General features: G+C 33.0%; 1 protein-coding gene across 3 annotated transcripts in view; it reads right to left on the bottom strand.

Annotated features, from left to right (window-relative positions):
• LOC128182889 (telomere length regulation protein TEL2 homolog) overlaps positions 1–24,198 on the bottom strand; it is an 85,400-nt gene extending 61,202 nt beyond the window's left edge. Inside the window, exons 1-7 of one of the 3 annotated variants that reach the window (XR_008243482.1) lie at positions 23,753–24,198; positions 19,418–19,609; positions 17,036–17,190; positions 13,305–13,452; positions 10,318–10,420; positions 6,586–6,654; positions 517–658 (exon numbers count right to left, since the gene is read on the bottom strand). Coding sequence is in view for 2 of the 3 variants with exons in the window: in XM_052851660.1 (XP_052707620.1) it covers positions 517–658; positions 6,586–6,654; positions 10,318–10,420; positions 13,305–13,452; positions 17,036–17,190; positions 19,418–19,609; positions 23,753–24,102 (1,159 nt within the window). In the remaining variant the exon portion in view is untranslated. The remainder of the gene's footprint in view (positions 1–516; positions 659–6,585; positions 6,655–10,317; positions 10,421–13,304; positions 13,453–17,035; positions 17,191–19,417; positions 19,610–23,752) is intronic. The other 2 variants (XM_052851660.1, XM_052851658.1) reach the window with 2 other exon arrangements.
• Positions 24,199–24,419: the final 221 nt, after the last annotated feature.

Here is a 24,419-nt window from a genome sequence, read left to right as displayed (position 1 = left end):
TCCCTCAGACTTCGCTATAACAGAGTTTTACTGTATTTTAATATGGATAGAAAATTATTGGCTTTTGCAGAATTTTTAAAAATGTATTTCTCTCAAAAAAGTCTTTTACCTATTATATTCAGATTAAAAAAGAGATGTTATATAAATAACCTTTGAAATGGTCCCTACTAAAATGAAACATGACTAACAAACTGTTAACCATCTCAAAAGTCCTTAAAACGAAGTACAAATTCAAGCCTCTAAAAAGATAGAGGTAGGATCAGGTGCCTAGGTGGAGTAAACATCCTCTAACTTGACCCCAATGCACCCAATGTCATATCGGTAAAAATGCCTTTATCGGGGGAAATGTCTCATTTGCTTTTAATGTATTTTTTCAACTAATTTTGATTAATCCTTTTTATTTAACTCTAACTCACTGATTTTGACAATCATTTTTTAACTATAACTCATATTCAAATTGTCAAGAACATCACTGTTGTATAGACAAAATTATTTTGGCCTGCCATCCTCTCTTACCATCTCTGATTCCAGCTTTGTCCGATTCTTTGAGAAATCCCAGACCTATTAACAAAGCCTTGGTGATGTAGAGGTGTTGTTCTACTGAGGTGTGTCTTACGGCACTACTGTCTGCCCATACAGTAAGAAGCTCCCTCATCACCTGTATATCAAACAAAACATCTCTCAAATTAGCCTATATATATATGTTTATGGGTTATGTATGCCATTGGGTACATTCATAGGTTCAGTGCCAAAAATAAATATATGTACATGTAAAATAATTGTATAAATCTCTAAAAGCATGACAGCCCATCACAGGTCAGTGAAAAAAACGAAAACTGCAAAACAATAGTTTGGTTTCGGTTCCCATTTTCCGGATTTCCGCTTGGGTCTTATTCATGTAATAGAATCCGTATTCTATGAAAAATAGCTTTAAAATTGAGAAGTTCAACAGTGTGGCAATACTATATCACCTGTTGTTTGTAATAATAAAACATTGAATTGTTTAAACCTGGTCATATGTATATCGTTGATTGTTCATTCATTCTATTAAATAAAAATATCATGTGATATACCTGTGTATGAGGGAGATACACTAGTTCAATAAACAAAGATGGCAGCTTATGATGCGGGCATCAACATGTTTTCAATATTTGTTTACAGAAAAGTTTATAGTCAGAATTTTTGGGATTTATTTGTAGTGAGATTGAATGAGGAAAGCCATGTCAAATCTATGCACAATAATGTGAAATCTGCGTGGTTGCAGGAAACAGAACACATGGTGTGCATTACCTGCAACTCGAAAATATATGAACATATGGTACCATCATATTTTACTAATTTCAAATCATGAATATACTTATTTTGTTAACATTAAATTTATCAAATCTCCTGTAACCATCTATTAAATAAAGCATTTAGATTAATTTTAAAACAAAAGACATAAAATGAAAAATTGTATATAGACCACAGGTACACTTCTTTATTAACTATCAAAAAACAAATTTCATATTGAAAATGGAGGTTTACAATAAAATCATCCTTTGTAGAACATATGGCCTTAAAAATGTCTTTTAAAAGACTTTTAAAGATTTTCTCTATATATTCCTATGTAAAAATCCATTTCCCCATTGTGGCCCCACCCTATCTGGGGACCATGATTTTAACAACCTTGAATCTACACTACATGAAGATGCCTTCACACAAGTTACAGCTTTTCTGGCCTGACGGTTTTTGAGAAGAAGATTTTTGAAAAATATGAACAAATTTTTAATAATTCTAAATTATCTCCCCTTTAAAGAGGGCGTGGCCTTTAATTTGAAGAAACTTGAATCTCCTTCACCCAGTGATGCTTTGTGCCAAGTTTGGTTGAAATCTGCTCAGTGGTTCTGGGGAAGATGAAAATGTGAATAGTTTACAACAACGACAACGCCGTCAAAGCCAACAACAACGACGACAGATTTTTATTAGAAAAGCTCACTTGAGCTTTCAGCTCAGGTGATCTAATAATATACAATACCATATCATATGAAATAATATTAATATATATATTTAAAGCATATGGTACAGTATCATATCATAATATATAAACATTTTGATACAATATCACATTGTATTATATAATATTTTTTTTAATAAAATTATGATATAATATTGTATCATATAGTACAATAGTGTATCTTATCATACAATACTGTATCATTAAAATCATGTAACAGTTATATAATTTTACAACAAACACATCTATTGAAGAGACATGGTCATGATTTTGGTCAAAAATTATTTTACGATTTTAATATTTACAATTTATAATTACAAAAAATGCAAACAAGGCATTTTTAATAGACAACTGAAATTTGAGTCTCATTTGTTGAGTTATAGGCGAGTTACAGAGCTTGAAATTCTTCGCTATGGAAACAAAGCGTTTGTTTACATTTTGAACGTTGAAGTAAAAATTTCAGTTTTAAACCTAATTAAAACGAATGTGTTAAACGTTAGGAATTGTATATCTATGCTTTAAATAAATTAAAAGATAGACAAATAAGCTGGGAAAAGATTTTTTACTGGTATATGGAACCTATGTATTAAACAAAAACAGGGCACAAGCCTTGTTTACATGACAAAGAATTGTGAGCCCTGTATCTTGCTTATAACTCTACAAATGACTCTCAATTGAAAGGACTATGTGTGGTATGGTCAAATATCTGCCCCCGATTTCAACCAATTTTTAAATAGTATCGTATAAAAATAAAATCTTCACAAATCATTGTAAAGAGGAGCTATAACTTTAATCTTGATTTTAGTCATCATTGCTCATTCGCTGTTTATCTATGACGTCACTTAAATGACCTAACCCCCGCAAATTTGCAAAAAATGAAAATATTCTCATTTTTGCTGCATATTTTGCATTCGGAAGTATAGAGCGCAGGTCTGCTCAAGTGCGATATTAACATGTGTTTTGTCAGATAGTTATACACATTATATTAAAAAATGGTACTTGAGCATGCCTGCGCTCGATGTTTCCCAGTCGAAAAACCATCGGAAAACACCCATATTTTGCTACAAAACATCAATTTATCAAAATTATGCAATCTTCATGACGTCATCTCTACATTATGACGTCACTGTGGTGATAACCTTTTACACCTTTGATTCCAATATGATTTTAACTATCTTTCATCTTATTTTTAAAGCTCTTTCTTAAACTTTGATTTTTGATTTATATGTCCAGAGTATATAGAATAAGGAAAATGAAAGCTGTCATAAAATCATTGAATCTTGTCTGATCTTAAAAAAAAATTGCAGGTGCACATCTTCAGATGGTGATCAACATAAATTTTCAGACGAACAGTAGTAAAAAATTTCTATGGGGTGGGGGGGGGGGGCAAAGTTGTGTCTACAGACAGACGGACAGAAGGATGGACGGACAGGGTGAAACCAATACACCCCCCTAAACTTCGTTTGCGGGGGGTATAAATAGTAAGATTATCTATTAAACATGTGTTCTGTTCCGGAAAACTAAACCTTCTCTAGCATCTGAAACCTATAATAGCTTAGATTCAAGCATAATAAAGACTTACCATCAATGCAAGTTAGGACCAGTAATAACTAAGATATAATAATTATCAGAGGGCACCTGCTCCAAAAACTTTAACCAGCTCTAAAAACCTTAACCTCGTTCAGTATCTGAAACCTATGTCTGAAATCCATCGTTCAAGCCTGCATCAGTATCATAAGGCACACCATCCATGCAAGTTATGTGAAGTTAGGGCCAGTAATAACTATGATATAATCAACAGAGGGCACCAGCTCCAAAAACCTTATCCTCATCCAGCATCCAAAACCTATGGCTCAGATTCAGCATTCAAGCCTGTCATGTGCATCAGTATCATATGACGCAAAATCCATGCAAGTTTGGTGAAGTTACATAAAGGACCAGTAGTAACTTAGAAATGGCTGTTAAAGGGCACCTGCATGAAAATCTTGCTCCAAAAACCTTAACCCTCCAAAATCTGAAATTCTTAGCCCAAATTCAGCATCTAAATCTCTCAAGTCCATAAGTATGTCCAGATGCATTATCAATGCAAGTTAGGTGAAGATAGGACAAGTACCGGTAATAACATATACAGGACTTGCAACAAAATACATATACAGGACTTGCAACAAAAACCTTAACCAGGTCCTAACGCCGACGCCTGGGGTATAGCAGAAGCTCCCCCCGACTTCGTTTCGGTGAGTTAAAATGAATTTATTTTAATTATTAATTTATTTATAGATGTAAAAATATGCTTAAGAACATTTATCACTTAAAAGAAATTTTCATAATCTATATAAATTTCGTAGGGTAAAAAAAGTTTCTGTAAAATCAAACAAAAAAAATGCAGAAAATTAATTGTTTTGGCTTTAGAGAATAATAAAAATGAAATATTTACTAAACATTTATTTTATTTATTGACAATATTGAGAAGTAAATCATTCACAGAGGTTAGAATAAGCTATATATATGTAATAAAAAGAATATTTTTTCTTATACAGTATCTACTACATGGAAAACTGTGTTCCGTACATAGAGCCAAAAAAAAAAATCAAAACAATAAAATGATATATGCTTAAACAAATATCTAAATTAAGTTTTTATCACTATTTAGGATTTCTCTTTTCTAAAATTAATTCTAAACCTTAATTGTATTGGAAAGTAACAAAATAAATGAATTGAATTTCAGACTCAAAATTTGTATAAGGCCAAAAAAAATACATGTGTTTCCGGTTTCCCGATCGACCGACCCTATTTTTTATGCGCCGACTCTAACACTTTTTATTCCAAATCTAGATTACCAACCGTAATTGGTTTAAACAATAGAGTTGTTACAAATCAGAGTTTAAAAAACGCTTGTAACAATTCAATAGAAAACACCACTTATCAAAGCGTTTTAAAGATTTCTAAATGCAGATTGACAGCATGGATGAAAGTTATTCTTGGTTATTTTAGCGAAATTATCAATGCAATAAATAGTTTCTTAGGGCAGTGATGTGCTATAAATTAATATAAAGATGTACATGAAAAAAGCAGAGGCAAAGGTTTTTTCTTTAATTTCTGGGTGTGGAGACTGCAGACATCGTAAGTCTTTGAATATATAGGCCTAACAATCATCCACATTTTAAAATATGATTTTAAAATGCTGCAGCTCAATTGCAAATGAAATTTTTAAAATTAGTCTTAAACCATTAATTATGTATTCATTTTTTTTTTATTATTGAAAAGATTTAAGGCTCTCATCTGATCAACCAGAATTTCCTCTGTTTCTGAATTCAACACCTACTGTTACGATATTAATGTTTACTGTTATGTCAGTTGACCAGGAAAATAGAACTAATAACTACTTTATGATATATTTGTGGTAATGAATATTATACTCTGTTAATCTTTAGTGGCTGTCATATTTATATTTTCTATTTACATGAAAATAAAATCTTCGTATACTAGTACATTCCAAATTAATATTAGATTTAAGAAAGCTTCAATTCTGTAACAGTTGTCATTATCCACAATTGCTCTACCTGTAAAATACATTTTCTTAATGTATAGAAAATTATGCTAGGAAAGGGGAAAACTTAAAAACTCATTTAAAAAAACAAAAAAAACAAACAAACAAAAAACCCCGACCTACCTACCCTATTTTAAAATTTGATGAAATAGGAAACACACATTTTTTGGGGGGGCTTAACTGCATTAAAAGTACCATATATTTACATGTACAGACTCATATAGAATATGAACAGTATATTTTTCCCTCTTTTCTTTAAATTTATTCATTTTTTTTTCATTTAATTGTTAATCATTTAAATTGTGTACTTTATCAAATATTACATGTAACTCTGACAGCTTTAAAGTCATTAAATTTCTATTGTTTGTTGACAATAGAATAGATGCGTGACCATCCTGTGAAAAAATACACTGAGTTAGATTGACAGGTTCAGCCTGCTGCAGGTGTTATCCAATGTCCAAGGTAACATAATGATGTACGTATGGTGTAGGTAATAATTTTACCTCCTACTGGCATGGAAACATCATAGAAATACTCTCTATATTAACCCATTCTCCATTTAAAACTGACTTATTCTGTTGTTTGAAAAAGAATACAAGTTTTATCAAATGATAAGTATATTGTTTTCTAGATTTATTTTCATGAGTATATACATAAGTGTTTTGTCAACTACAAACCATTCCCGCGTTAAAATTGCAGCACCATTCTAAAACACCTAATAAATGAGAACAGTTTAAATGAAATTGGATTACACAGTTCTCACAGACTTTGCTTGAAACACTTAACATGCTTTGCTCAAAATGCTGCATGCTTTGCCCAAAACGCTAAATGGTTTACACAAATGCTACACAATACACACAAAATGCTAAATGGCTTACAGGAAATGCTAATTTGTGTACAGGAAACGTTTTTCGCATGCAAGTCACCCACAATTTCCATGTACATGTGTAATAGTATATTCCTCAGGGTCTGTAAGATAACAACTCCTACCCATCAAACAATCGAAAATGTCTGAGTGAATTTTTTGTCTACTAGTTGTTACCTTAATAAACAATGGCTTTCTGGTGTGAGACGATCCTAGGTATCCCATAATATTTTGAAGCAAATGTATCTGAAACAGAAATTAAGATACATCAATAAACTTATACATGTATTACAGCTGTTTAAGAAGAAAAAAAACCACCAGTCTTCTTTTGCATAATTTTGATACATATTGAATATGATGTGTGTGCCACATGGTTACTTTTTCTTACTTTTTCCTACTGGAAATTAAGCATACATTACTCTTTACTTTTTTGAATTTGAATGTTGAATTATCATTAAACATCAGTCAATTTGGTTGATAGTCGAAACTTTTTGACACCCTATCAAAAAGATGGTTTAAAATTCATACATAACCCTATCAAGTTCTTAACTGTCAAATTTTACCAGTAAGTCGTATTTTACTTTAATATAGAATTATTCATAGCTGTCACAGGGATTATCCATCTAGTATGAAAGGGACCAAATTACATGTACTACATATAACTTAAAGAAGCTTCACATTTATAACATATTCATAGATTATGCATCATGTATATTTTGGTTTCCATATTTTATGGCCATTGCATAAAGTTATTTTTCACTTTCCATTAAAATTGAGCAAAAAGAACTGAATGTGATAGTTTTAAACTTTTAAGGGACAGCAATCTCTGAACAGTTAACTGGTTACTCAATTGGAGCGAAATCAGAAACCGTATACAATAAAAAAAAGTTATACATGTTGAGTACCATTATAAAAATTTAATTTGTTTAGAAAAAGATGATAACTTCAAATGGAACATCTAGAGCTTAATTGAGACAAATAAAAAAAACCTTTAATTGACCTTTGATGATCACATTTTATTTGATTAGTTGAACTACGAAAATGTGACATATTAATGCACGTATTTCTCATTTATATATCATTTTTATATTGATAAATATACATGTATTTCATTAAAAAGTTCTAATTTAATCATATTTCAACAAAATATTCAAATTGTGGTTTTCATGGTACTTTTGGCAGTTATTAAACAAGAGGCCCATAGGCCACATTGCTCAGCTGAGCAAAAAAACACAACATAAAACCAGCTTTACAGAGTCATATACAAAATACCTCGACAATGTAGTATAACAGATCCTGTATTAAAAAAATTTATTTTTCCCCTGGATATTCTATTTGTCATTGAGCCCTTTTTGTTACAGGATGATTCTATTAAGTCATTTCACATATTGCGCATTACAGCACGTTCTCAATAAGATCTAAATCAAATGGTATGTGACGGTCAGACCGATTCGAATACCGGCGCCAGATAGCTCAGTTGGTAGAGCACCTGACTAGAGATTCAGGGGGCCCGGGTTCGAAACCCGGTCTGGTCCGTCATTATTTCTCTCATCCCGTTACAGGTATATAAACCTACATCAAACTTGTAAAACCTAAGAAATATCATAAACAATATGTCAAAATGCTTGGATATAAGTAAAAATCATATATTATAACATTTAAGTTTTTGTAAATTCAAAATGTCTTCCTCACCATTGGCATCACCTTACACCCCCGGGGACCGTGATTTGAACAGCTTTTCTGGCCAAATGGTTTTTTTAGTAGATTAACTCTATTATACATGAATACATGAAAAATGACAAAAAACAAGCTGTCAACCATCTCAAAAATCTATAAAACGAAATACAAATTCAAAGCAGAGCAACACGGACCTCTGAAAATATAGAGGTATGATCAGGTGCCATGGAGGAGTGAGCATCCTCTGCTGACACGTCACACCCACCGTGTGCTCTTTGTTGTAATTGGGGAAAAAAATAGAAAAGTCCGTTGACAATTAGGTGAATAATTATGGTAATTCTAACAATTAGTATGAAAAACCCAGTCGGCATGCAACCTAGTGGAAGATTGTATTTGCTGACAAGGTCGTTGTATCGACCAAAGAACTTACGAAACGATGTTCATACGAAGAGCATGCCCTTGTGTATCAATTTAACTTAATAGAGACAAAAACACCATATGCAGGTGATGAAGGTATATTGCTACATAAGTAAGGGAAGTTGACTATAGAAAAATTGAAGTCATCGCATTTATCATAAAGTTTTGTTGTTAGGTTACCATCAATGTCCATTTCCAGTAAAATATCCAAATATGAAACAGATGAAGCAGACTCAGTGGTATCTTTTATTTCAAGTTAACTGGGATATATCTAGTCAACATAAGTATGGAAATAATAATTGTTAATTGATAATACGTCGTCAACATACCAGCAAGTTGAGTTGAAGGCCACAGCGAGTGACTTATTTTTTTCACGTACAAGTTTTTGAATAAATTCTGCTTCATAAGAATACAGAAATAGGTCTGCTAACAATGGGGCAAAATTTGTACCCATGGGAATTCCAACAGATTGTTGGAAGACTTGATTTCCAAAAACTGCAAAGATGTTGTCTATCAGAAACTCAAGCATCTTTTTAATGTCAACTTCAGAGTACTTGTGTGTGCAATCAGAATGGTTTTTAACAAAATAATTTTTTAGATTTCCAATGACAAGGTGAGCATTTTTACGACTTCCATTTTTTTTAAAGAAACAACTGTCGATGATATAAAAAAATCCCAGATTTTAATTTGTCATGGGGAATGGTTGTATAGAGGGTTGAAAAATCATACGTTTTGATGCTATTGATTTGGTAAGATTTTGTGACCTCAAAGTTTCTAATAATTTTTTAGAGTTTTTTAGTATCCACATCTGATTCATATCACTTCTGGAGTATATTGTTGTACAGTACTCTTGAAGTTTCTCCTTTACTACTGTAAGAATTTTAGCAATTAAGAAGTAAAGAGGGATTTACTGGAACGTGCTATATATTTCTGTTTGTAAGGACTTTTGTGAAGCTTTGGAATCCATTACAAATAATGTAAATCAAATTCATTTTGTTATTGGTGATATTAAAGATATCCATAACCGATTTATGATTTTGTAGTATTTCCTGCTTGGAAAGACTGTTATGGGTGTAAGTAGGATTACCATGTGTAGAATCAAACCTAGTTCTATGTATATTCCTATGAAAAACTTCGACCCATATTGTGGCCCCAATGAACCCCTAGGGACTATGATTTGAACAAACTTGATTTAACACTATCTGAGGATGCTTCCACAAAAGATTCAGCTTTTCTGGCCGATGGTTTTAGAGTACAAAATTTTTAAAGATTAAACCTACATACAATGTATTCCTATCTAAACCTTTGAACTTTGAACCCTGTCCCCCCCTACATTGATACAGCCCCACTTTCCCCCTGGGGACCATAATTTGAACAAACTTCATTCTACACTATCTGAGAATGCTTCCACACATGTGTCAGCTTTTTTGGCCAACATTTTTGAAAAATCTCAACAAATTTTCAATAAATCTTAACTATCTCTCTTTCAAAAAGAGTGTTGCCCTTCATTTTAACAAATTTGAATTCCTTTTACCTAAAAATGCTTTGTGTTACGTTTAGTTGAAATTGGCCCAGTGATTCTGGAGAAGTCGAAAATGTAAAAAGTTTACAGACCGACAGACAGAGAGACGCCGTACAAAAAATGATCAGAAAAGCTCACTTGAGCATTCAACTCAAGTGAGCTAAAAAGGAATGAAAAACATATGTAGTGATACGAGTATCCAGTTGATTGATAAGAACAAATTGCAATTAGTAATGCTGCAATCCATTTTAAACTCGATCATGCAAAGATATCATGAGTAAGTTCTAACTTGCCTCCTGTGAATGTCTGTGAAATATAAGTTTGGTACAGAGCAAGTACTGGATTTTCGGTTTCTTTGTCACACTCCCTCCAATTAACATCTCCACTAATCCATACCTGTCATAATATGAGATAAGACTGTAGTGGTTACAAAATTTTCTTACACATAAAACAATCAATTCTCTATAATTTATGAAATAAGAGGCCAACAGGCCTTAATGGTCATCTGAATACCATAGCCCATACACTAACTTGTCGAGGAGTCTCATACTGCGGAATCAATTTTAATCGTGAGGGTCAGTTTTCTCTTAATTTATATCCAAAAGATCGTAATGATCTGTAAAGGGTATGCCCTTGTAAAAAGCGGATTTAGTTAGGCTTCCTGATGTCGAACACTTCGATCTTGGATATTAAACACTCTCAAAAAAAAAAATACACACTCTAAACAAGAGACCCATGGGCCACATCGCTCACCTGAACAGCAGTTCCTTGTAACATTCTATTTCGTAGCTTATGCTTTTTCTATTTTAAACATTGAACCCCTTTCTGGGGCCCCAGTATTAGTCCAAGGTTTATGGTTGGCTTTAACAACATAAATAGTAACATAGGAATGAAAATGTGCAGCACTGCGGCGGAACCGCACGTACACAGCCTGAAAAACAGATCGTAGAAGAGTTCCACATCAAGAGGAATAGCTCTGTGTCTCAGACTGTACAGAACAACATCAAGAAAGATAACTCTTGGTTCCACTACGTTAGAGTTTACAAAATTTGAGGATCCTTGCATAGTAATCAAACAAACTGTAGCATTACTGGCACTGTACCAGTTATCGGCTAAAATTTAACGTTTTCTTTTCGTAATTCCTAATTTCTTAATATTTTTGGATAAAACTTGACATAATTTAAAAAGTGAACTCCTTATTTATCAATCTGTTAAGTTTATATCATTATTTAGAACCCAAAACATCTTGTTTTGTGCTTTTAAGCACGCCCCGAATTTGCCGAGTTTTAACGATTTACTGTACCAGTTATCGGCTTCGTGATAATAACATAGTAAAAATCCGTATTCATGTTGATTTTATACTCTGCTAAATGTAGTTTGAATTATGCCCCTTGTGAGGTCAGACTAAAGTATTCGGGGTCATGATACATTATAAACAAAACTCATAAAATAATTCGTTTATTATCATACGGTAATACACCAAATCGTATACTATTCAATACATAATTGTGCAATCAGGCGTTCAATTGCGCTTCGAATCTTTCGGAAATTCGTGAATTCCTTTTGTTTATACATGTTAAATGTATTGATTTTATATGTCAAATCAAAGAAGGGATATAATAACGTATCACAAAAAGGTAATATTCTATTTTTAACTTATTACGTCACTTCCCTCACTGCTGAAAGTGCAAAGATGTAAATCAGAGGTAAACAATGATCGTTTAAGCTCATGTATGAAACATATTCAAGAAAGTTTTCAAGCAAACTTACTTTTCTTTATTCGAAAAAGACGACTGAAATAAAAAATCTTCATGGATTGTTGCGTGCTATAAACCCGAACTCTAAGTTTAGCCGATAACTGGTCTTAGCCGATAACTGGTACAGTACCAGTATAGTTCTCGAGAAAAACTTTTAAAAAACATTTTCAATATATCTTTCTATGTTAAACTTTGAAACCCTCTTAGGGCCCCAGTATTAGTCCAGTGCCAAAGCTTTATTTATTTGGAATCTACATTATTTAAGGATGCTTGCATAGTAATCTCACAAGCTGATTATAGTCCCCTAGAAAAAGATTTTTAAACATTTTCCCTCTATATTTCTATGCTAAACTTTGAACACCTCTTGGGGCCCCAGTATTAGATCGAGGGTCACAGCTTTTAAATTTTGAATCTACACTATTTGAGGATGCTTACGTAGTTATCTGACAAATTGAAGCATTGTAGTTCTCGAGAAGAAGATTTTAAAACATTTTTCATATTTACTTCTACATTTAACTTTTAACCCATCTTGGGTCCCCAGTATTAGTCCAGGGGTCACTATTTTAAAACTATTGAACCTACATTTTCCAAGGTTGTATGCATGATAGTAATCTCACAAACTGAAGCATTGTAGTTCTCTCGAGAAGATTTTTTTTGTTACCTTTATATTTCTATAATAAACTTTGACCCCCTCTTGTGGCCCCAGTATTGGTCCAGGGGTCACTATTTTACCAAATTAAGATTCTACATAAGCCAGGGATGCATGCATAGTAATTCCACAAACTATAACATTGTAGTTCTTGTGAAGAAAATTTTTAAACGTTTCCTTTATATTTTTTAAAATGTTTCAATCTTGAACCCCTCTTGGTGCCCCATCATTTGTCCGGGAGTCACGATTTTTACAAATTAGAATCTACATTATTTAAGGGTGTACATGTATGCATAGTAATATCCCAAACTGTTGCATTATAGTTCTTGAGAAGAAGATTTTAAAACAATTTCCTATATATGTTAAAAATTTAAACCCCTCCTGGAGCCCCACTTTTAGTCCGGGGGTCACGATTTTTACAATTTAGAATCTTCACTATATATATACAACCTTTTGTGTAAATATTGGCATTTTTGGTGCAGTTTTTTAAAACATTTTTCCTATGTAGTTCTATGTTAAACTTTGAACCCCCCCTGGGTCTCCACTTTTGGTCCGAGGGTCACGATTTCTACAATTTAGAATCTTCACTATACATATCAAAGGCCGGAATGCCCACGAAGGCCTCGAGCTGACATTTTCTTTAATATAGGTGATATTAATTTAAATTTTTGTACCTATAGTCGTATATCAAATAATATCAGAATTAAAATATTTTGTGTAACTGAATTTGTATGTGATCAGAAAAGCTAACTTGAGCTTTCAGCTCAGGTGAGCAAAAAATGTATTTGTCAGCTCCTGAAAGCAAGGCATTAGCTGAATATGATTTACAAAATCAAGCATGACATTTGATAAATTGACAGTTAAAACCACTCACCAAGTGATTTTGGAGAGGAGAGATGTGAGGGTACACTCTAGACATCGATCAGGTACTCCTGTGACAATGCGCTCTGTTATACGACACCAGATGTAATCCTCCCGTACTGCCCGCTCCAAGTGAGGAACCAATGACTCACATACAGTACCTGTGAAAGAGCATAGCATTTCCTTGATCTAGCATTCTTTTTACATGTAATAGAAAATAGAGTTAATAATTTATCATAAAACATTACTTTACTTCAATTTAATTACATGGAGACATTATTCTATAAGTAGAAACTAAACCCAAACTAATTTGGAATTTATTCCATATAAATATATGTTTATGAAACATATATTCATTTGGTTGTTTTTTAATTTTCAAGTCTGTAAATTTAATTTCATATAAAAGTACTCACGACAATCTATGTTTGTTTGTTGCAATTAATTTATAATTACATTCCACAAATATTACGCAATTAAAGTGTGTGGAAAGCTATTGCTGATATATATCACCTAACACAGACAGCTAAGGAACTCAAAGGTTAAATTATGAGTTTTATTATGATGTCACAAATGTTGAAAGTGCAACATCTCAAGTGAAAATCAAAGTCATGGCTGTTACCAGTGGCTATTTTATTAATCTTAACTTACTCTTAGGATAATATCGTAATTATAAGGTATAAATCACATTTTGCAACTTGAGTATCAAGGCAAGGAGTTAAAAAATGTAAATGTAAGCATTGATTCATTATTTTGATTGATTCAAACATGCGTTACTCAATTTGTATGCACACACCACTGCAGTTATAAGACTTAAATAACTTTGAAAAAAAATTGATTTAAAGCTAATACAGACCCTGAAACGTGCTACTACATCTCTAAAATGAACCGTACCATTCCATGCAAGAATCGAATCGTACCGTTCACAAAGCGAACTGTACCATTCACAAATGAACTGTACCATACAACAAGAGTGCAGGATAATTTAAACAAGACCCGCCCCAGTTCTCATCTGTGTCAAAAACTTTATAGTACATGTAGTTGATTTCAAGATTTCTAAATTGACATTTATTGTTTATCTTATCATTAATTGTGTGTATTTTTACATCGCCTATTCATAGGGGGAGTACTAGTACGCAATAAAAGATTATCATAAGAATTATGAATAAAGAAATAGGAAGATGCTTGTAAAAATAACAACCAGCCAAAAATCCAGACAGCGATAAAGGAAAATAAAAAAAATATCGGAATAATGTCAGGGCATTTTTTCATGGCAATTTTAAATGGACTAGAAAAAGTCTATGTATAGAAATAAAAACTTAGATGTTTGTTAGAATTATCGACAGATCTCTGATTTAAAAAAAATATATCAGATTGAAGTCAAACAATTCTTTTAATCTATTGTAATAATTACATTCATCTAAAATTAAATACGAATAATAACAGACTAATCAAAATAAAAGTATATGTACCCTCCCCTTCAATTGGGCAAAAACTAAATGAAATTATATCGAGAAAAATCCTCATTAATAAAGCAAACAAACCGTTCATAAAGCATGCAGCTATTTTAGGCAAATTGTACTGTTCAATAAGTGAACCATACTGTTCACAAAACGAACCGTACATGATTCACAAAGCGAACCGTAATTTCACAAAACGAATCGTACCATTCACAACGCGAACCGTACCGTTCAAAAGCGTACCAAACTGAACCATGCAACTGGTGTAGTAGCACGTTTCAGGGTCTGTATGTCTGCTGATAATTTAGAAGAACGTTATATACTAGAGCATATAAGTGATATGTAATGGCAGGATGCAATATGAAATGTTTTTTTCTACCCCATTCACAGAATCGTGGCGGTGTCATATAATATTTTGAACCCCGTGATATATTTAACCTGGGTTTAAAATATTGAACCGCCCCATAAAATATTTAACCCTCGATACAAAATATTATGGCCGCAATATTTTGAAACCCCCTATAAAAATTGCTATTAGAAAGGGGTTCAAAATATTATGGCTGCGATATATTCCTTTGGAGAGGGGGTTCAAAATGTTATGGCTGCGATAGTTTGAACCCCCCTCCTATTTCCAATTTCCTTTGGAGAGAAGGTTCAAAATATTATGGCCGCTATATTTTGACCCCCCCCCCCCTCTAATTTTAATTGCCATTGGAGAGGGGGTTTAAAATATTATGGCTGCTATATTTTGAACCCCCCTCAAATTTTCATTGCTATTAGAGAGGGGGTTCAAATAATTATGGCCCGATAGATTGAATGGAAATTTTTCCATTTTTCAATTCCCTTTGGAGAAGGGGTTCAAAAAATTGCAGCCATAATATTTTGAAAGACCATCTCCAATGGGAATTGGAAATAGGTAGGGGGTTCAATATATCGCGGCCATAATATTTTGAATCCCCTTTCCGATAGTAATTAAAATTAGATGGGAGGTTTAAAATGTCACAGCCATAATATTTTAAACCCCCTCTCCAATAGTAATTCAAAATAGGCAGGGGTTCAAAATATCACAGCCATAATATTTTGAACCCCCTCTCCAATAGGAATTTGAAATAGGTAGCGGGTTCAACTTATCACATCCATAATATTTTGAACCCCTTCTCCAATAGCAATGAAAATTAGAAGGGGGGGGTCAAAATATCGCAGCCATGATATTTTGAACCAATAAAAATTAGAGGGGGGTTCAAAATATCGCAGCCATAATATATTAAACCCTTCTCCAATGGGAATTGGAAATAGGAGGGGGGTTCAATATATCATACATGGCCATAATATTTTAAAACCCCCTCTCCAAAAGTAATTCAAATTAGGTAGGGGGTTCAATATATCGCAGCAATAATATATGGAGCCCCCTTTCCTATAGCATTAGAATAAGCAGTCTAGTCGGACTCCCGAAACGGAGTCAACGGAAGTGAATTTCTGTAAGCATTTTGGACTCTGTTTTGGGAGTCTACGCATGCACACTTGTTCAAAATATGGGGATTTTTTGATGAAAACGTAGGGTCCACAAGAAATCATCTTGCAAAGTGCTGCATGTGTTTGCAGACTTCTAACATGTTTAAAAAGATCCAGGATATGTTTGCCAAGACAGTTAACTTTCTATGTCAAGATTCCTATTGTGACATGTCAGCAAACCAGCGAGCTACCTTAAAATTGACAAATCAGACATTTGCAACAATATACATTTACTGGTTTAAAAATAAGGCACCTTATCAGAAGAATTTAAGCGATATTATGTACCCTTTTTTGATGGGCAGTACACAGTTTATTCACCAAAGTTCCAGTACTTTTGATGCTCCTGTACAGTTCAGGGGTCTTCAACTTATCACATGTAATACCCTAGAGACATAAGCTGTTTAGCGCAAGACTGGCCATAAAACTTTGTAATGAAGTATATAAGTACGTGTAGATATATAAACAACACAAAACAGGTGTTAAGATAATCAATTATCACATTAAATCTCAGCAGACTTCAAATTACACACTCAATTATTTGTCATTAACTCGTTATTTCCTTTCGTAGTGTGGCTTCTTTCGATACGGGATCACATGTCAGAGTCAAAAGTCATACGACAAATCAGACAAAACTAAAATTAGTGGCCGCGTTAGACAGGTAGCCGCTTAAATCAGTTAAAATATAGTGAAAAACTAAACGGGCGGGATTAAAACTGGCCGCTCATGGCGAGTGGCCACTGATTAAAGGTGGCCGTAACAGCAGGTGCGACTGTACCTGCATGTCCTGAGACACAGACTTTGCCAATCACTCGGCTAACAAATTCCAAGTGTATGTCTTGACTACTGTAAATTTTCTGGTGCAGGTTCCTCAATACTTGCATCATCTCATCACATAGCAAGGGAATGTACTGCTGGGGGTAGAACTTCTCGCTGAAATCATAAAACACTTATTGTAATGAAACAGGAAACAAACGGAAAAAGAGCCCATCGTATGGGTAAATTTGAATTTTGAAATGTAAGTAAAAAGGTAAGAAAAGCTCAAAATGCAATCTTATCTGAAGACTGATCAGAAATGATTGAGACAACATACACTTTAAATGGTTTTATGAAAGATACAGCATGAATGGTTAGGGCATACAGTAAAACTCTGTTATATGTATAGCGAAATCCTTAGGGACCAATGGATTTACTTTGCTAAATCTGATTTGTTACATCTTCTTTGGAAATCTCAAAGAATCAGATGGTAAATTGAGGGATATATGTGAAAATAAATTCATTCAAACAACTGTGTCAACTAGTATAACTTTAAAAACTTTTAAAGGGACCTGGACACGATTTCAGATGATTTTTTTTTTTTGATTTCCATGTATGAAATAGTTTACTTTTGTATTTTGAATGATTCACCAAAGTTTGAATGTTAGAAGTCATGTTACAAGCGAGATACAGAGGAAAGAAGTTGTTGTTATGTATTAAAACAAAGTTCGAGTCTTATATTTGTTTACAAATACTGTAATGTAAAGAAATTGCCATTTTTTTTATCAAAATAATGTGTGGAAACAAGATAGACTGATTCAACGGGTTCATAAATAATTTCATCACATCAAACAGCAACATAAGATTGAGACTTATACCACTACAACACATAGGTAAACATTAACAGGACACAAGCTTTGTTTACAAAACAAAGAATCTAACCTCTGTAATTCGCAACTCGATATTTGACTTTCAAATCTTGTAAAATCATTGAAAACATCTATATTAACAATTCTAGACATAAAAATTGAAAAAATAAATTTTGAAAATTTTGAGCTCAAATTGTGTCAAAGTCCCTTTATACATTTCGTTATAAAAAATGTAAATTTGCATTTTTCACTTTTACGGGACTCAAAATCAATTTGGTGTATTTGTAAATTTTTGTAACACTCTGAGTTCATTATAACCGAGTTTTCAAGGATTTGTGAAGAATTTTGCTGGAGACTCACTTTCATCAGCGATTTCGCCATAAACATGGGTAACGATAAGTTTTACTGTACAGTGTATAGACATCAAATCTGAGGTTATGAATCTAAAACTTTGCGATGGTAAATGTTTTTATCCAACATATTGTGTACGTGTATTCTATCCCTGAGCATTGGCAGTCTATTTTATAAACATCAAAGTTGTGAGCCGTACAATACATTTACTTCGAGATGTTTACAGATGAAAAAAGAAGTTCCAATCCTTAAAAACAAACAAACACCTCATTTTCAAACAATCTAAATTTATGAAAGAAAATTTATAAATCAATGTTCACTGCCATTTTTTGATGTAAGGCCATATCCTTCAAAATTCACGCTTCACTATTTTATGTCCTTGGTTTTCAAATGTATGATTTTGTTACTTTTTCAATCTAAGGGGAGAGAAGATAGGCTCTGGACAAGAGATGTCAGACGGACACACGGACAGACTGATCACTATAGGGGCCCTAACAATGTCATAATGTTTAATGGGATATGAACTAGGTTGCATGCGCGGATCTAGAGGGGGGGTCGGGGGGGTCCCGACCCCCCCTGGAAAATGAAAATTTATTAAATTTACATAGTAAAATTATCGCGAAAATATGCCTCGGACCCCCCCTGGCAAACACAATTATCCTTCGGACCCCCCCTGGAAAAATTTTCTGGATCCGCGCATGGGTTGGTAACATGTTCAAATCCTGTGTAGCCCAAAGGGCTCCTCAAAGGTTATGATAAGTACTTAATATACCAAGTTCATGACTGAATTTTTTTAAATATTTCTGTTAAATTAGTTCATTTATTTCTAAAGGGCTAACACTTACTTATTAGGTTTGTATATAAGCAAATATAAGAAATATACACTTAACAAAACTTCAAAGTGTTCATCCTAATCAATAGAATACTTTGAAAATTGTGAAATAAAATTATATCATAATGAAATATTGAACATTTTGTAACCAATATATCTTCTCAACAATAGACAAGATCAAATAAACTAAAACTGATTGAAATCAATAACTCATGACAAAACCTCAAACCGAGAAACTGCTGTTTTTCAGCAGGTAAAATATGCCTCCATCAATTTTTTTTTATATAGTGCATGCATAGGTTAAATCTATAGTACCATTTACTACCTATCTACTTAAAATGGATATACACACCTGTTCTGGAGCTGTAGTTTGTTAGCTGTCTTGTCTGGTAGAGTGGCAATCAAACTAATGAGGTCTTCCAAAACAAAATCCAGACTGCTATCTGGAGCAGTTTTACATGCTGTCTGGATTATTTGGAATAGTCCATGATCATCCAGGAACTTTTCCAAAAGGGAGACACATTTATTCAGTTTAAAACTAACACTGAAACACAAAATATAAATAACATAAATAGATATTCAATAATAAGGCCACACCAATAATATTTCTTGTTCGTCAGACATCCAGTAAAAAAAGATACAAGCGGGCGAGCAGTTAAATAATAAAATTATTATTTCTTGTAGCCAAAATTTTTAGGCGGTATGTATACATAAATAAAATTGTGCAAATCGACAGTTATATTTTTATACTTGTTTCTGATTTTATAAATTAAAACTATTTAAAATGCGGAAAAGAACAAAAATCAGCACAGAATTTCTGGGATGCGGGACATTAATAATAACATTATTTGTTTTTATTAAGCTGATATGGGACATCTGTAGATATATTAATGTGAATTAAAGTACATTATAATTGAAATACCAAAAAATAGCTTTAAATCAAAGTACTGAATTACTGTCGGGAGTTGATTTTATTGATTATTATCAATTTTGAAATTAACGATATGTTATTTTGCCTGGCAAGTAGTTTCTAATCTGTATTTGAATTTCGCACATTTTTATAATATGAATTCTCGAAATTGTCCGACAAGAATTTCGAGAAAACCCCGTATGAAACATGTTGTGTAATATTTAAAGATAGAATTAATTCCATCAAACTGTTTATCAGTAATTGAAATGTTTCTAAAAATTGCACACGTCTGGATCCAAGCAATATTGAACTCTAGTCTTGTTCAACCAGACGCTCGGCTGTCTCCGTTAATATCAGACAACCAAGAGAGACTCTCTGCTTGTCGGAGATTTACAGAGACAGCCGAGCGTCTGGTTGAACGAGACTCTATTTAACTCTGGCGTAGGAATACATGCAACTACAAAAAAACAATTAATTTGTTCGTACTATATAAAATCTGACTATTTTCAAGGTATTTATAAATACGTTTCTTTTGAAAAAAAATGTTACACTATACAGTACACCGAATTTATCTATTATTTTCAAGATCTACGTCTTGTCAGTGGTGATGATTTGTGCTTAGGTCCAAACACTGTTTCACTTTCGGTTTGCCAGAGTAACTGCATAGGAGAGTTGATTAAAATCAACTCCCAAAAATATTTGGAAAGGTAAAAATTGTAAAACCCCCAACGGGATTCAAACTCATGACTTACAGATTTGTAGTAAACCCTCTAATCCACTGCGCTTCGCTGTTTAGTAACAATACTGGGAAAGAAACTACATATACTTTATTTTATAGTTTATTTTGATAAACAATGTCACAACATGGAAGTGTCCCATACCACCTTTAAATCGAGTGTGCGGGGTCCAACGAACAAGAAATTATATTGGTGTGGCCTATAGTTAAGGCTTACTATGAAAATATACTGGAGAAAACATGCCCTATAAAACCACAAATAATACTTTTAATAAATACTAGTATTCTGGGATAAATTGTACAATTAACATTTGTATCATTTGTTACTATTGTTTTTGTATACATAATCACATACATTAATTATTTACAACAATTGTGTTATATACACATGCATAAACATAGCCTGAGCAGTTTAATTAGTCGGCAATTAATCAATCAGTATAAATAAGTTATTTTAAAAAGATAGACATAATATAAATAGTTTTGATTGCAATATAATTGGAGGACTTAATGAAAGGTACCACAAGAAGTTGATAGCACGTTTTTTTTTTTTTTTGGGGGGGGGGGGGGGGGTACATGTATTATCATGTGCCGGCATGAACATTTATTGTATAGACCCTAAGTGTAATGTACCATCATGATGCATTATTTACCATTATGTTTTATGTACTACTTATATAGTTTGCAGATTAAAGAAATACCATATTTTTCGGACGAATGATCGAATCGTCTCTGCGGACGAGTAGTCGAATTGCTCATTTTTAGCCCAAATTTTAATCCTATGAAACGTCGATTCAGACGACACGTCTAACTTATCACTTTAAAATGGCGTATCAAACTGCAAGTAACATTAGTGAATGATGCCATGATGTTACCGATATTGCTACCAATTATTATTAATGATTAACATTTAAACAATTACGCTTTATACTTATGCATTGTTTTTTCAAATACCGGTAACATCTATAAAGTCGCTTGCATTGTATACAATTCCCTATATTGTGTGTTTTGCAAGTTGTATGAGAGTAAACTAACCTTACTTTGGCAGATATATTTTATTCCCATGTATTAAAATAAATATCCACTCTGACCATCGCCAGTGTACGCCATTACGTAACCAGCCACCTGTTGACTCGGCGCGTAGTCAATTTTGTTAAACAATTTCCGGTGTCAGAATCATGCACCTGTCTCGTGTCGGACTTCAAAGGGGGATCTCAAGTGCAGAAAGCTTAGCAATTACTATGATTTAATGAAATTGTTTACTTTGTATCCAGTAATGCAGTTACACGCTATTGTTTTACATAGACACTGTCAGAAATGGATCGATCGTTTGTACGAGTTGATAATGACAATACAGCAAAACTCGGTTATAACGAAGTCACTAAGAAATTACTTCTTTATATCCGTAATTCGATATAACCGTATAAGAAATTCATTAAATTTACATAGCTGGGGATCCAAGATGACTTCGCTATATCCGTGAATTCGCAATATCCGTGTTCGTACTAAGCGAGTTTTACTGTATACGACATACATATGTTTCCTAAAATTTTTAATTTACAACAATCAAAGAATTGGACAATACTTAATCAATGAACTATAATCACTCTTATAACGGTACTCTTTATATACACAGGGAGTGAACACGTCGTATGGATCTCAGCCTTAAGGAATGATTACTATACTAGTGTGAACAAATGATTGAAAACGATAATTAATATTGAGCGCAGCGAGAGGCAGACAAAGCCCGCCTCGCAAAGCGAGGATTAATGGTAACACGTATATATAAGAAAATCAGTGAAAAATGAATGTTGAATCAGGGGTACTAAGGCCAAAAAAAATTTCTTCCAGCCCTGGGCGCCGCCATTGGCGGCCATTTTGTTTTTAAAAAGTTAGTTCGATCATTGATTGACTGGTACTTATCGATGTTTATTGCCCCTAAACTCCATTAAATAAGTTCCAGTGTTTCAATAGAAGTTAATTTGAATTTAAAAAAATTATAAAGGAAACCAGATAAGTATCAATAGTGCTTCAATCAAGAAACACGACTTGTTCTATGTATGTCTTATCAAATTATCAGATGGAAAATAAAAACATTAACGTCAAGGAACTGATCTTTTAGATACTGAACAAAGTATGCAATTTTAACAGCGGCATTCATATGAATTAAATTGATGAACAATAAAAGAGGAAATAAAAAAATTCGGAATCACGTATCTCTCTTCGGCTATTTCCGAAGAAAAAAAAATACTGATTAATCGTTATTTTTCAGGCAAAGTTTATATAATATCGATATCATGTTTTAAGATTTTTTAACTGATTAAATCCTTGTCACACTAACGCTGTCCCTGTATGGTCTTTTAACAATAGTCAAGACAAATGTTTCATTCACGTAAACAGTGCTTTCAAACGACATCTGAGCATGGCGAGCAAGAGTCCCAAGACATGCTATGGAATAAATTTAAGAAAGGTGGACAATAACAAAACAACTAAAGAAAAAAAGTTCATGAGAAACGAAAAACATATTTTAACTTGAATATTTTACATTTAAAAATAATGCTGGTAACCATACATGCAAATGTAAAAATAAACAAATGTCAAAGGTTTTCCATGGGCTTATTGAATCTTAACAGGGCTGATGACTACTTATGATTATCCTAGCTGTCAGTCCTGAGTGTTTAGCTAGTTTTCTGACAAGTTTTAAACACTGCTCCTATGTTGGCAAATACAGAAAATAAGTATTCTTATTCTTAACATTAAATTAGACAAAGAGTTTATATATTCCTCTATTTTTAAGCATTAAAATAGTATATCAAACTATAAAAACATTCTGTTATGATTTCTATAGGTGCATTTAAGAAACAAACTCAGGTACGTGTCCTCTTTCTGGGTACATTTTCTCCTGATACCAATCAAGCTACCTACATGTAGCTAAATCTAGTGATTGCATTGGACCTGCTAGGTTTCTTAATTTCCCTTGATCAGAATTTCTCTTAATAGCATATATAATAGGTATATGTTAAATTATCCAAAGATCTTACTCTAGGTTATCAACACTCCTGATAAGAACAGTGAAGGCCCCAGCAGCATCACCGTCGGTGAAAGATTTGTCAAACACTTCCGACAAACGTTTGTGATCTGGATTTGAGAACCATTCCACCTTTAAAGTTTGAATGAGGACATGAAGAATGGTTGGATAAAACTCTGATAAGAAAACTTCTCGGACAAAGCAGATATCTTTGAATTTGGTTTGAATAGTGGGTTTATGACCGACTGTTATTTTGTAAAATTCCTCGATACAGCGGGTAACCTCTTCCGTAGTTTTAGGATGTTTCAGAACATTTTCAATTTCTCTCACATATCTTCTAATCTCATTTCTCAATCGATTCATAACGACAATACTATGTACACTAGCAGCTTAGTCTTTCACCATGTGTCACATGCTGAATATTTTAATTTTCGCTCGAATTTACTCACGATTTCTGAACATCGAACCCGATCGAATTAAATTTGAAAACACCTCGGCTGATTTGTCTGTTAGACAAGCCTTCCCTTGACTCCAAACTCTTGGAACGAAGAAAATATTCATGCAGAATAAAGTGCATGTTTTCTCTATCAAAATCGAGACTTATCTGTATCTTTGTTAAATTAAATTCAGTATTCATGAAGTATTTATTTATTTATATTAAATATTAGTTATTTCTCATA

This window comes from Crassostrea angulata, chromosome 5, assembly GCF_025612915.1.
Source record: "Crassostrea angulata isolate pt1a10 chromosome 5, ASM2561291v2, whole genome shotgun sequence".
NCBI classification, from domain to species: domain Eukaryota; kingdom Metazoa; phylum Mollusca; class Bivalvia; order Ostreida; family Ostreidae; genus Magallana; species Magallana angulata.
The sequence above is the reverse complement of the archived record's forward strand: the minus strand, read 5'-3'. Positions and strand labels throughout refer to the sequence as shown.